The following is a 12724-nucleotide window of genomic DNA, read 5'->3' as shown; positions in this document are numbered from 1 at the left end:
AAGAATCCGCTATAGACGCCTGCTTTCAAACGCTCCTGTGTGTATCTATGTAAGCGCTCGGGGAAGAGTGTCAAAGATGTCTATTTACAACATGCTTGACCCATCAATGGTGTAAAAGCCGAAGTGCGTCCAGACTTTGAACTTAAACATGGCTGGGGCATCTATTATTGTACTCGCACTGATTTCCACCATCCCGTTAAAAGCCTCTTTTTCTTAGGCTAGTTAACTTATGTCCACGTTTCACGTTTACATGTTGAGCGCCACCTCGAGGACCCATGAAGTAGCGACGCTGGGAGCAGGGAAATCTATTTAGAGCGCCTTATTTTAATAATAAAAATATCGCTATTTGACGCCAGCGTATCGATTATCGTATCGCACGGAGCATCAAGGCGTTCCTCCTAAACTTACAGCTCCTCTGGGTAGACCCATGCAGGAAGTCTAAGTTATTTGCCTCCAGGAGCACCTGAGGGGCCTGACAGAGCCCACCAGTCCTACTCTCCATCGTCGTCCTCCTCAGTTTCCTCCATGCTGCCGCTCCCTGCCCTCAGCTCAGGGACCAAAATGAGCGGCTTCAGTAGCGCTCAGTTTCAGACTCTTACTCTAGCTCTTCTTCAAAAGAAGGGTCCCGTAGCAAAAGAAATGCTGATGACAGGGGTCGTCATGGAGAATTTCATTATCGTCATGGTGACAGACAAGTCGGGAGAGATAGTGACCGAGATCACTGTGCTGCTTCACAAACTATTTGTGAACTTAACTATATTTTCTTTAACATTCTCCAGCATGTTTTAATGTGTGCTATGTCATGTTTCAAACACCAACATTTTTTTAAGTTCTTAATGTCTAATGAGCTTAACTTTTGTATTTTAAAATAAATTGTTTTAGTAGACTGTTCAGATTATAGTCTTTCAGTGCTGACCAGCGTATAGTATAGGCCTAGTTCAAGAAAAAATGAAGTCTACAATGAATCCACAAACACTCTGATCAACCTAAACATAACAGTTGCAATGGGGAGAAAACATATCAGTGAATCTATAATCAAATAATGTTATGATCCTGCATTCCTTTGGTTCTGAACTAAATTTCTCCATTTCAGACCCCCGTGAAGATTGCTGTTGATGTGAGGGAAGAACGTTTGTTATAATCTAAACCTGAAACATACTAAACTTTATTATTCTGGATACTCTAGTGTGCAATTCTGTCTGTGGCCATGTTTCTGAATTAATAAAAAAAGGAAGAAACAAAAAGACTTGAGGTTATTTGTGTTCCAGAGAATTGATCCTTTCATTTTGTTATTTAAAACAAGCAATCATTTAGCTACTAATAACATGCCCTTATATGTAAATTCATTTTATTCTGCGTAGTAAAGAATCAATGACTTTCACCTGTGACATATTGATTGAGTAAATTGGCAGGTCTAGAGAAAAATGATGCTTGTCACAAGAGAGGTGGAGCCATTCTGATTTACATCTGCATAAATTTGGATGGTTGCACCCTAATGTGTCATTGAAACAAGCTTGGCAATAATGGGGTTTTGGCAGGTTGGATTCGGATTGGTGTTTATTCTTGCACTTGGATTTTCTGAAGCACAATGGAGAGCAAGAGCAGCACATAATCGGAGTCCAAGCGAGTTTAGGCCTAGAACATTAGCTCAAGCTTCTCAACAGGCTGATTCCAGGATGTCTTTGGTTCCCAGTAACACTGCATTTGCACCACAAAGTTTTCCCGCTCCGTTTCCTGTCCAGACACCAGTCAGGACTGACTTTGGAAAGTCTTCTCAAGATCTTATGGGTGTTCAATTAAAAGAGCTGTTGCAGGGTCCAGTGGCGACACTGACGTGGAGCTTTCCAAGTCTACCAGAGGAACCACAGCAGCCAGACGTTCCTTTTGAGTTGCCTTATCCTGTCCCTGCCAACAGTGTAGCTGCTCAGTGTGGAGAGAATTCAGTATATGTGGAAGTGATGAAGGACTTCTTTGGGACTGGGCACCCACTGTTGTCCTCTGGTTTTACACTGGGAGGCTGTACTGCAACTGGAGAGGATTCTTCTGCTCAAGTGCTGATCTTTGAGTCTGAACTGCATGGATGTAGCGGCACATCAATGGTAAGGTTCTGTTGTGACAATCATAGGTATTCTGAACCGTCCATGTGACTGTTCTTCTATTAACCTTTCTGTTTAGGTGACTGAGGATGAGCTTGTCTATAGGTTCAACATTATGTACACCCCACAAGAGGCTTCATATGGTGTTCCTATTGTCAGGAGCAGTGGTGCGGTGGTTGGTATCGAGTGTCATTATCCAAGGTGAGGATTCAATTAATTCAGGCTCACCCAATGTTCTAATCCTGCCGTTTATGGGCAAGAGATGACCGCTTGTTTAACTCCTACAGAACACATAATGTGAGCAGCGATGCCTTAATGCCCACTTGGATCCCATATGCCTCAACTGAGGTTGCAGAGGACGTGTTCGTCTTCTCCCTCAAGCTCATGACTGGTTGGTGTAGCCCATACAGATTTGTAGAATGCTTGTGAATCATCTGTTAAGATAATAATAATAATAATTATTATTATTTAATTTTTTTTCAGATGACTGGAGATTTGAGAGACCTTCTAACCAGTACTTCCTGGGTGACATGATAAATCTTGAAGCATCAGTGCGTTTGTACAGCCATGTTCCCATCCGTGTGTTTGTGGACAGCTGCGTGGCTACTGCAGTCCCTGATGTTGCTTCTGTCCCCAGATACTCCTTTATTGAGAATAATGGGTAAGAGGTGCTACCTCATGTATCCCAGCTTCCATAAGGGTTGTGTGATTTCTAACTGGGTTCTGTTCACAGGTGCCTGGTTGATGCCAAGCTCACAGGCTCCACATCTCACTTTATGCCCCGGACTCAAGGTGATAAGCTAGATTTTCAGCTAGAGGCGTTCCGGTTCCAGCAAGCAGACAGTGGGCTGGTATGCATGTCCTGCAGTGTTGTGCTAGTTACTAAGAAATAGTAACTAGTTACTAGTTACTTCATTCAAAAAGTAACTCAATTACTTTGTTGATTACTTACACCAAAAAGTAATGCGTTACTGTTAAAAGTAACTTTTTAGTTACTTTTTTAAAGAAAGTTCTTAAATGTTCCCATTAATGCCCTTTTATGCGTTATGGTCTATACAAACACAAAACTGACTTAAACAGAAAGTAATTTTTAAACACTATTTTATTTAAGTCAGACCAGCACAAACTGAATATATCAAGGATTTCTGAAATAAATAACAAAACAAGCATTTTTAAAGCTAGTGACTTGTTTGCTTTCTCAACATTGATATTTTCATGCAGCTGACAGTATACGTTTTTACCACTGTGGTTTTTACTGCATGAATTAATATTTGAGCAATACAATTGTACCTTGATCATTCTTGTTAATTCATAGTAGGCCTACATTAACTAAGGAGATACAAATACATCTAACAATGAATGATACTTCTACAACATTTATTAACCATATTTAATGCTAAAATTGTAATCTTATTGTAAAGTGACATTTATATGATTCAAGCTTAAAGAAGATGGCCATATTTAAATATCTGCAAAGGCCAGAGCATTAAAATTACATAAATGTAGACCTATATTACATGTACAGTCTTTCACTTTATTTGCTTAAATTTTAGAACACTTGATTAGACTTGATGTCGGCTGCATGGACATATCAATGTAAGCAATCAATCACGTCACTAGTTTTTAAAATACAACTTCGCCGGCTAATGAATGCATAAAAGTGACCAGCTGGATATAAACTAATGCAAATAGATGGTAACAATTGCGACATAAAACATGTGGGTCAGGTCTGCGTGTGTTTTTGTCACATTGCTTTAATCGCTTGAGGTAAGTTAGCCGTTACTAATGTTATTCCTCTCAGACTCGACGGCAAGCTTCTGTTCTTTCTCTGCTGAATGTGCTGATGCAGCATCTAGTCAAAAAAATAATTACTTTATAATGATATGGCAATGTGTACTTAAGTGTTCTGTATTCATACCGTTTCGCTGTCTGTGTTTTAAATGCGCATCAAGTGCTCAGCGCTCTCCGTGCAGCTTGTAATCTCCGTGCTCGCGCTGCCTCACGTGTACGTAAACAACTCAGCCAGTGAGTTTGTTATGTGTCCTCTCGCTCTGTATAATGCTAGCAGTCTCTTCAGTGCTCTCGTACTGTGTAATGACAGCGCACACTTCTCAGCCGCTCCAGCAACTAATTAATTTAAAAAAGTAACGGACAACGCGCCATATGGTAACGGTAACGGAGTTAATTTATTTAAAAAGTAATGCGTTACAGTATTAGTTACTGTCAAAAGTAACTGCGTTACTGTAATGCGTTACTAGTAACGCGTTACTGCCCAACACTGATGTCCTGTAGTTGTGCAACTCTTTGTATGATATGCTGCCATGGTGTACAAACCATTGTCTCTGCAGGTCTACATCACATGCATTTTGAAGGTGGCTGCAGCAACCTCTCCAAGTTCTGAACAGAAAGCTTGTTCATTCTCTGCTAATGGGTATGTTGCCCGCTAAATAAGTGTACAGGTGAATTGGTTGCGTTAACTTATTTGAGGGTTTGTTTTGTCAGGTGGGTGTCTGCAGATGATTCTGACCAGGTGTGTGGCTGCTGTGACACAACGTGTAGCATCAGAAGTGGAAGTGATCAACTGCTTACAGGTTTGGACTAACTCTGATAAGTTGTTATTGTCATGCATGGCTTTAGTTCTCACTAATCATTTGTTCCTCAGATCTACGCTGGGAAAGAGCATCTGTCGGCCCCATCAATGTTAAAGAATATGGCTATGGCCAAAAATAACTGGAAATCTCATGTGACTTCTGGTGATTTTTAATAAATGTTGTTAATATATTTGGGTTTTTTGATGTCTTTACTTGCAGTTTACATGGTTTCTGTTCAGACATGTACCACAAAAAGCCTATATGGGGTGACATTTTGCTCAAGTCATTTGTGGGGCTAGGCCTATTACAACACAAAATAAGGACTTGAAACTTTGAGGGATGCTAGTATACCCACCCTGTTTATTGGGGCTTTCGCACCAGAGGAACCTTTTCATAGTTCCTAGAACTATTGGCGGAAGTACCTGGATTTTGGCGTGTTCGCACCGCAGGAACTAGGAACGATTTTATTTCTAGGAACTAATTTAGCTCCTCCTTCAGAGCACTATAGGAACTATCTGTGACGTAAGTGTACGCTGATTGGCCGAACGCACGCGAAACACCAGCACTTGCCATTATAAAGGCTGTGTAAACACACATAGATTATAGCCATTAACTTCAGAAACTCTACAAACGTAGAAAACAGTGATAGATGGGCCTCTTAACCTTTACGCTGAGGAGAAAATCCAACGCAACTGAGGGGACCAAGCAAAACATGATTATATATTTCTGCTCAGCTAGCACACTGGACATGTGTGCAGATGGAAGCATGTCACTTTCAAACTGCTTTGAAATCACCGTCTTATTTTTTACCCGATTTGCTTCAAACTTTATCAGAATAATGCCAAGACACGGCAGACGTAAACCTGCGAAAGGATTCTTGAATACTGTTGTTATGGCAACGCATCAAACTTTTAAATTTCTTTTGGGTATTTCTGAGACTCTTAGCATGCTTCAAATTGCATGAAACTCGACAGACACACACATCAGAGTTGTCAGCCAGTAGACATGGGCAAAGCCTTAAAAATGGGCGTGTAGGAGCGGCTAAGTAGCGTCACCTTTTAACTAAAGTGGGTGGTTAGTTTTACCTACAGTCAACAAACTTAGTACATACTGTATATTATTCTCATCGAGCCGGACGACTTTCTAATTTACAGTCATTAGCTCCGACCAACAGGAAGTTAGATATTTTTGTTTGAATGTGGATTTTTGGAATCAAGCTCTGAATTTTTAACTACTGCTCCAAGGAGCCTCATACGATTCACACCAAACATTCTCAACATGATGCCAATATATTGAAGAGGCTAAATTTCAAACGGGTATCTTGAATGGACTTGATGAAATAAAATACTGACAAAAAGGGAAACAGGAAGAGTCTCATATCTTCTAAATAATAAATTGTACACCATTTATTTCTATATAAAATAATACAAATAAGAAGTAAAAAACACATTTTATTATTTTTCATAAAATGCATTTGTGTTATCTGGTTGAAAGAAATAAAATGTAATACATAGTATAACCACTAGTTTGCAGCATAGGCCTATATTTAAACAGGGTTGAAAAAAGCCTTGTTGCTGAGAATTTTACAGACATAATTATCAAAAATGTTGAATTTTCTGGCTCAACTAACTGGTAAACAGTCTCCAACTCTTGAGAATCTTCCCCAAAGAGATGCTGAACAGGAGTCCTCAGAGCATTTTGGCTGAGCTTTATCTCCGAGACTCCAAACATTAGTCTTCCTTCATTCACTTTGTCTTTCAATCAGCTGTGACTCTGTCTGATTTGAATCAAATCCTCAAACCTTCACCTGGTGTAAATACATTTTGGTACATATAGATTGTTACTCAATCTCTCTGCTCAAATCTATCTCTCTGCTCAAATCTAGTACACAAGTCTACACTGATGGATTACAAAGTTGTTTTCATTGCTGTTCTTGGTATTTGTTTCTTTTATTAAAGCAAACATGTTATAAATATCGTTGCTGCCCCGCAGTGTGGACGTTTTTTTGTGAGTTTCTCAGTGTGTTAAATTGTTAAATTTTTCCAGAGGATCTGGAAAAAATGAGTCTGAATATCGTCGAGGATTGAAGACTTGCAGCCTCTGACCGAAATGGATGGAGGAACTCTGTGTTGGGGCTGTCGGAGCGTGGTCTACCATCGCCATGACATACATACATACATACATACATATTCATGTAACTTGCTAAGTTGGTAAAAGGTACAGGATTGTTTTTAGACGCAATTTAGCATTAAATTCCCCCCCAATTTAGCATAAACTGAGCTTTGTTCTTACTTCTGCATGTGCCCAATCCTAAAACTTACCTACCCCATATATCAGTAATTGTCTCTCTGCACAGTTTGTTTTACATTATGACAATTAAACACAACTATTTATAAAGGTCAACCTGATGTGATCAGACACATTTTGTGTAAAGTGTATGAGAATTTCATATGCAGACAATACACAGTTACACACTTTAAAATGTATAAACAGCACAGGGAATCAGAGCCTTCAAAAAACAATAATCAATTATCTTTTAACAGCCAGTTAGTTTCCCAGGTGAACAATGTTTCATGTAATTAGTTATTTGCCCTAATTGGACTGATGAAGGCCTATAAAATACACTTATCTCCAGTTACATATGTTTGCAATTGTAGTGTCTGTGTGGTGGTTTGAGAAAGTGAATGTTGGGGCTTTGGAGTACTCAGGGTTTTTTTGTTTGCCATGGATAAAGGGTGGACACAGTGAGTTTATTCAATCAATCTCGGTTTGTGGATGATTCAGCAAATAATTAATTTACTTTATGTATTTTATATATTTACTTTTAGGTTACCCTTGTTTGTAACCTTCCTGCTCTTTTTGAGTAATGCTCATGGATTTAAAGGTAAGATTAATGTTTTTGGTGGGTTTTTTATTTTTTATTATTTCTCTTACAGAGTATTTTAAATTGTGAGGTTTCTTTTTCTACAAGTCGTCTTTTGTCTAATTCACAGGTGGGGCTCATTCAGATGCCCACCACCGGTGGGGCCAACCTTCAGACAAAACTTTCTCACCTCGTGCAGTCCAGTCTTCTGTGGCAGAGGTCCCTGTGACTGGGATTTTGCCTGAAGAAGTGGGCTCTAGTTTATTCACTAACAGACCCCTGAAAAGGTTAAACTTACTCCAATTTGTTAAAGGTGGTGTTTCCAGCAGGCATGAATTAATGTCCCATGCCCAGACAGCTCCAAGCAGCTCTGTTTTAGCGTCCTTGCCTCTACCCTTAAATGAACGGTATGCAGGCCGTTTGACATCGCTCCAGGGTTCCTCTGGATCAGCCGCTACAGATACTACTAGTGTTTCTACACAAGGAGAAAGTAGCTTCCCTGCCATACTTGGCACTTCTGGCCTGTCCACCAGTGATCAAAGCTCCCCTAGTTTGTACATGTCCAGCTCCCTGGAAACCTCTGGTGCTAAATCAGCAGAAGCCACTTTGCCTGTGTTCTCTCAGGAGAGCATCTCTTACAGCAGTTCATCTGCTCCAGGTGCCACGTACACTTCTCAAGGTAGCCCAGTGCTGGCTTCAGAAGGCTCTGGTCAATCCATCTCCCCTCAGGGTGAAAGCAGTTACAGTGGCTTGCCTCAGTCTCAAGGTGCCTCGAGTCAATATAACCCAGGCTCCTATAACGTGCTCAGTTCTTCATCTCTTTCTAGTCAGTCTACCAGTGACCAGAGTACCCCCAGTTTGTATAGTTCTAGCTTTCAGGGAAGTTCGGGCAGTTTGTTGGAAGCTTCTGGCTCTTCTTTTCAAGGGGAAGTGGCAGGGCTTAGCTCTCTTGTTGACCTGTCTCCCCAATCACAAGACAACTCCAGTCAGCTTCTACCCTCACCCTTGGAGGTCTCCAGCCAGTCTACTAATGGTCAAAGCACTCCCAGCTTGTTTATGCTTGGCTCTGAGAGCAGTTCAGATTCACAGTCAACAGGTCCTGCTTCACCTCTAGACACTCAGGGTAGTCTCTCTCAAAGCATTTCTAGCCAGTCCACAAGCGTTCAAAGTTCCCCTAGTGTGTCTACAAGCACCCAGAGCAGGTCTGCCACTCAATTCACTTCCAGTAATTTTTTCCCTGTGCAGGGAGGTAGTGGTTCTACTTCTAGCTTATATCTGAAGCCTCAGGGCACTCTGGGTCTGTATGCCCCTGCGTCCCATACCAAATATGTGAGTTTTCCCATGTCATCACACCCAGCTATTTATAGCCAGTCAAAAAGTAGCTCTGTTCCTTGGTTTGGGGGCTCTACTGGCTTTGCCTCCCAGGGAATGAGTAGCACTTACAGTGGTTCTGTCCAGCCTCAAGGTACCACAAGTCAGTTTGCCTCTGGGTCTCCAACCTACTATCCAAGTGTATCACTATCTTCACCCCAAGGTGCCTCCAGTCAGTCTGCTACAGTCCAGAGTTCACGGAAGCAGTTTGCCTCTAGCTATGGCACCCAGTCAGGGTCCTCTAAGCCATTCACCCTGCAGGGAAGCACCACTTATGGTGGATCACTCCAGCCTCAAGGTACCACAAGTCAGTTTGCCTCTGGGTCTCCATCTTACCATCAAAGTGTATCACTATCCTCACCCCAAGGTGCCTCCAGTCAGTCTGCTACATTCCAGAGTTCACGGAAGCAGTTTGCCTCTACCTTCACAGGCAACTCTGGCACCCAGGAAGGGCCCTCTGGTCCCTTCAAATGGCAGGAAAGCACCACCTATGGTGGAACACTCCAGCCTCAAGATACCTCAAGTCAGTTTGCCTCTGGGTCTTCATCCTCCTTTCCAATTGTAACACTATCCTCACCCCAAGGTTCTGCCAGTCGGTCTGCTACAGTCCAGAGTTCACGGAAGCAGTTTACCTCTACCTATGGCACCCAGTCAGGGTCCTCTAAGCCATTCACCCTGCAGGGAAGCACCACTTATGGTGGATCACTCCAGCCTCAAGGTACCACAAGTCAGTTTGCCTCTGGGTCTCCATCCTACTATCCAAGTGTATCACTATCCTCGCCCCAAGGTGCCTCCAGTCAGTCTGCTACAGTCCAGAGTTCACGGAAGCAGTTTGCGTCTAGCTATGGAACCCAGTCAGGGTCCTCTAAGCCATTCACCCTGCATGGAAGCACCACTTATGGTGGATCACTCCAGCCTCAAGGTACCACAAGTCAGTTTTCCTCTGGGTCTCCATCCTATTCAAGTTTATCACTATCCTCGCCCCAAGGTGCCTCCAGTCAGTCTGCTGCAGTCCAGAGTTCACAGAAGCAGTTTACCTCTACCTTCACAGGCAACTCTGGCACCCAGGAAGGACCCTCTGCTCCCTTCAAATGGCAGGGAAGCACCACCTATGGTGGATCACTCCAGCCTCAAGGTACCACAAGTCAGTTTGCCTCTGGGTCTCCATCCTATTCAAGTTTATCACTATCCTCACCCCAAGGTGCCTCCAGTCAGTCTGCTGCAGTCCAGAGTTCACAGAAGCAGTTTACCTCTACCTTCACAGGCAACTCTGGCGCCCAGGAAGGACCCTCTGCTCCCTTCAAATGGCAGGGAAGCACCACCTATGGTGGATCACTCCAGCCTCAAGGTACCACAAGTCAGCTTGCCTCTGGGTCTCCATCCTACTATCCAAGTGTATCACTATCCTCGCCCCAAGGTGCCTCCAGTCAGTCTGCTACAGTCCAGAGTTCACGGAAGCAGTTTTCCTCTAGCTATGGCACCCAGTCAGGGTCCTCTAAGCCATTCACCCTGCAGGGAAGCACCACTTATGGTGGATCACTCCAGCCTCAAGGTACCACAAGTCAGTTTGCCTCTGGGTCTCCATCCTACTATCCAAGTGTATCACTATCCTCACCCCAAGGTGCCTCCAGTCAGTCTGCTACAGTCCAGAGTTCACGGAAGCAGATTGCCTCTAGCTATGGTACCCAGTCAGGGTCCTCTAAGCCATTCACCCTGCAGGGAAGCACCACCTATGGTGGATCACTCCAGCCTCAAGATACCACAAGTCAGTTTGCCTCTGGGTCTCCATCCTCCTATAATTGTCATTGTGTATCGTTGTCCTCACCCCAAGGTGTTGCCGACCAGTCCAGCCAAGCATTTCAAAGCTATTCTGGGTCCCAAAGCCAGAAGTCTCAAAGATGGCAGCCTTCACAAGGTATTCAGACCTCAGGTGCAGCTACATCACAGGGTAGCTCTCTGTCTCAAAGCTCTCCAATGCAGAGTTTGTTTCCTTCCCTGTCATCAGCAGGAGGCTCATCTTCAGGAGATCCTGGACCGTTTGTTTCTGCACAGGGTGGTAGCAGCAGATATGGTGGCTTTTCTCTTCATTCTCAAAGCCCCTCTAGCAAGTACACCCCTGGGTCTCATGCATATGCCAAGCTTGGTTCCTCTCCCCTAGCTGTTTCTAGCCAGTCTACCAATGATAAGCGGTCAAATGGCCTGTATAGCTCAGACTCTCTGCGAACCCTGGGTCTCATTGGTGTAGTTGAAAGACCCTCTAGACTCCCATCTCAAGCTCCTTCTGACTCTACAAGCAGTAACCAAATCTCTGAGCATTTTGTGACCATGCAACGCCCCACAGGTTCAAACCTAATACAATCAACCATTCCTCAATCAGCTATACTCCGTAAAGGGCTAAGGGACTCTATAAAACAGCGACATTATGCAAAGTGACGTCTTCCAGAATATAAAATCTAATAAATGTTTGTAACAAAGTGTTTTTTCTTGTGCTGTTTTGTGTTTAAGCTACATTCAAAGGATAGAATTCCATGTTAGTTGAGTTTGTTTAACTTGGAAAAGGGGTGCCATGTAGGGTTTTGTGTGCCAAATTGGTTGAGTCAGTTGCTGTCTTAATCACGTTTTGTTGGCATTGACCAGTTAACTAAAATTTGCTTAAGAAAGAGAGATATCAGCTGTCGGTATATCGTTGATCTTGGTGTTAAATATTGGTGATCAGTACCTGCCTCAAAATCCTGATAGGTGCAATACTATTTTCTAGTCAAAGCTTTAATTTTTCTAATGTTTGTTTTGCTTTTGAATATTCACCTCAAATGTTAATGTTTTTGCACTGATGCCAGATCTATTAATATTCATTGGTTTGTCCATTGATTCAAATAAAGAATTTAATACATGGTTGATCAAATTTAAAGTTTATTGGGCAAGTGAAAAACCATTGCAAAAATCATCTACTGGCCAGAGATTCAAATCAATAACTTTGCTGAACTTAACCTGAGGTTAAAAACTGAAGATAAAAATAGCTTCTAGACCCTCTTTGGCTGGTCCATAATAAATTGGGCCTTATTTTGGGTTAATTTTCTCATTCCACTGTTCTATTTCATTTGTCCACTGCTTAAAACAGTTATGAATAATAGCTTGTAAATGACATTCAGCCTGCTACCACAGAGTGGCGCTGTGATCATTAAAACCAAGAACCACATAAGGCTGTCTTCCCCTTTTGAGACCATTTCTGAGACATTTTAGTGGGCAAAAGCGTGGATAAAAAACATGGCATTGTACTTAAGAAATTCAGTGTTTGAGATACTTTGCCGATAGAAATGGACAACATGTTCTCATGAGTATTCGTATGTATTTTGCCACACGTACATTTACTTGTGTTTCCATAGACACTGAAACCTACAATATTGACGTATTGACAGCCCTATAACATCAAACAACTTTACAGACTTACAAATGTGTACAAATCCTTATTTATGAATATTAAAATTGTGGCATTAATATCTCGATTCTATTGTATTCAATTGTCATATCAATGACATTATGTTCTCAGTCGCATTTATGAGAAACTGTTTACTCATCCACTTAATTTGGGGCCCTTAACCTGCTCAAAAACACTTTGCACACGTTGAAATTGTCAGCCATCAGGGTCACTGATGACACAAGTGACCACACAAGATGACATGGTGGGGTCATAGGTTGTATTTGAGGGGCTCTGTAGCGCAACCCTTTTTACCTAAAGTAGCCAAACTTCATACACTTATTGATCTCATCGGGCAAAACAACTTTTCGATCAGATTTTCAATATC

The 12724-nt window shown here is 42.2% G+C and overlaps 2 protein-coding genes and 1 long non-coding RNA gene across 3 annotated transcripts; all 3 read left to right on the top strand.

Annotated features, from left to right (window-relative positions):
• The first annotated feature begins 1508 nt into the window (after positions 1-1508).
• Positions 1509-4877, top strand: LOC130095125 (zona pellucida sperm-binding protein 3-like). Its single transcript, XM_056261779.1, has 8 exons — positions 1509-2099; positions 2176-2297; positions 2384-2487; positions 2580-2757; positions 2830-2947; positions 4445-4527; positions 4599-4687; positions 4759-4877. Exons 1-8 carry the CDS (start codon positions 1524-1526, stop codon positions 4824-4826), a joined length of 1338 nt encoding a protein of 445 aa, XP_056117754.1. The 5' UTR covers positions 1509-1523; the 3' UTR covers positions 4827-4877.
• Positions 4878-7368: 2491 nt separating this feature from the next.
• Positions 7369-7790, top strand: LOC130095093 (uncharacterized). The gene is made up of 3 exons (XR_008808046.1): positions 7369-7431; positions 7516-7571; positions 7681-7790. It is a non-coding gene; the product is annotated as an uncharacterized LOC130095093 (long non-coding RNA).
• Positions 7791-8538: 748 nt separating this feature from the next.
• LOC130095117 (uncharacterized) lies at positions 8539-11354 on the top strand. Its single transcript, XM_056261772.1, has 2 exons — positions 8539-8602; positions 8753-11354. Exon 2 carries the CDS (start codon positions 8892-8894, stop codon positions 11352-11354), a length of 2463 nt encoding a protein of 820 aa, XP_056117747.1. The 5' UTR covers positions 8539-8602; positions 8753-8891.
• The last annotated feature ends 1370 nt before the right edge of the window (positions 11355-12724 follow it).

The sequence above is a fragment of the Rhinichthys klamathensis genome, unplaced genomic scaffold (assembly GCF_029890125.1).
Source record: "Rhinichthys klamathensis goyatoka isolate OS25496 unplaced genomic scaffold, OSU_Roscu_1.1 h1tg000185l_1, whole genome shotgun sequence".
Lineage (NCBI taxonomy): Eukaryota > Metazoa > Chordata > Actinopteri > Cypriniformes > Leuciscidae > Rhinichthys > Rhinichthys klamathensis.
This window is presented reverse-complemented; position numbering and strand designations above follow the sequence as displayed.

What these genes read in the sequence shown, in the direction of transcription:
- LOC130095125 (XM_056261779.1), top strand. Translation starts at nt 1,524, where the DNA reads ATGGGGTTTTGGCAGGTTGGATTCGGATTGGTGTTTATTCTTGCACTT. An exon ending in TCCTTTATTGAGAATAATGG is followed by an intron (nt 2,758 to 2,829) that starts GTAAGAGGTGCT and finishes TTCTGTTCACAG; the next exon opens with GTGCCTGGTTGATGCCAAGC. An exon ending in AAGTGATCAACTGCTTACAG is followed by an intron (nt 4,688 to 4,758) that starts GTTTGGACTAAC and finishes TTTGTTCCTCAG; the next exon opens with ATCTACGCTGGGAAAGAGCA.
- LOC130095117 (XM_056261772.1), top strand. Translation starts at nt 8,892, where the DNA reads ATGTCATCACACCCAGCTATTTATAGCCAGTCAAAAAGTAGCTCTGTT.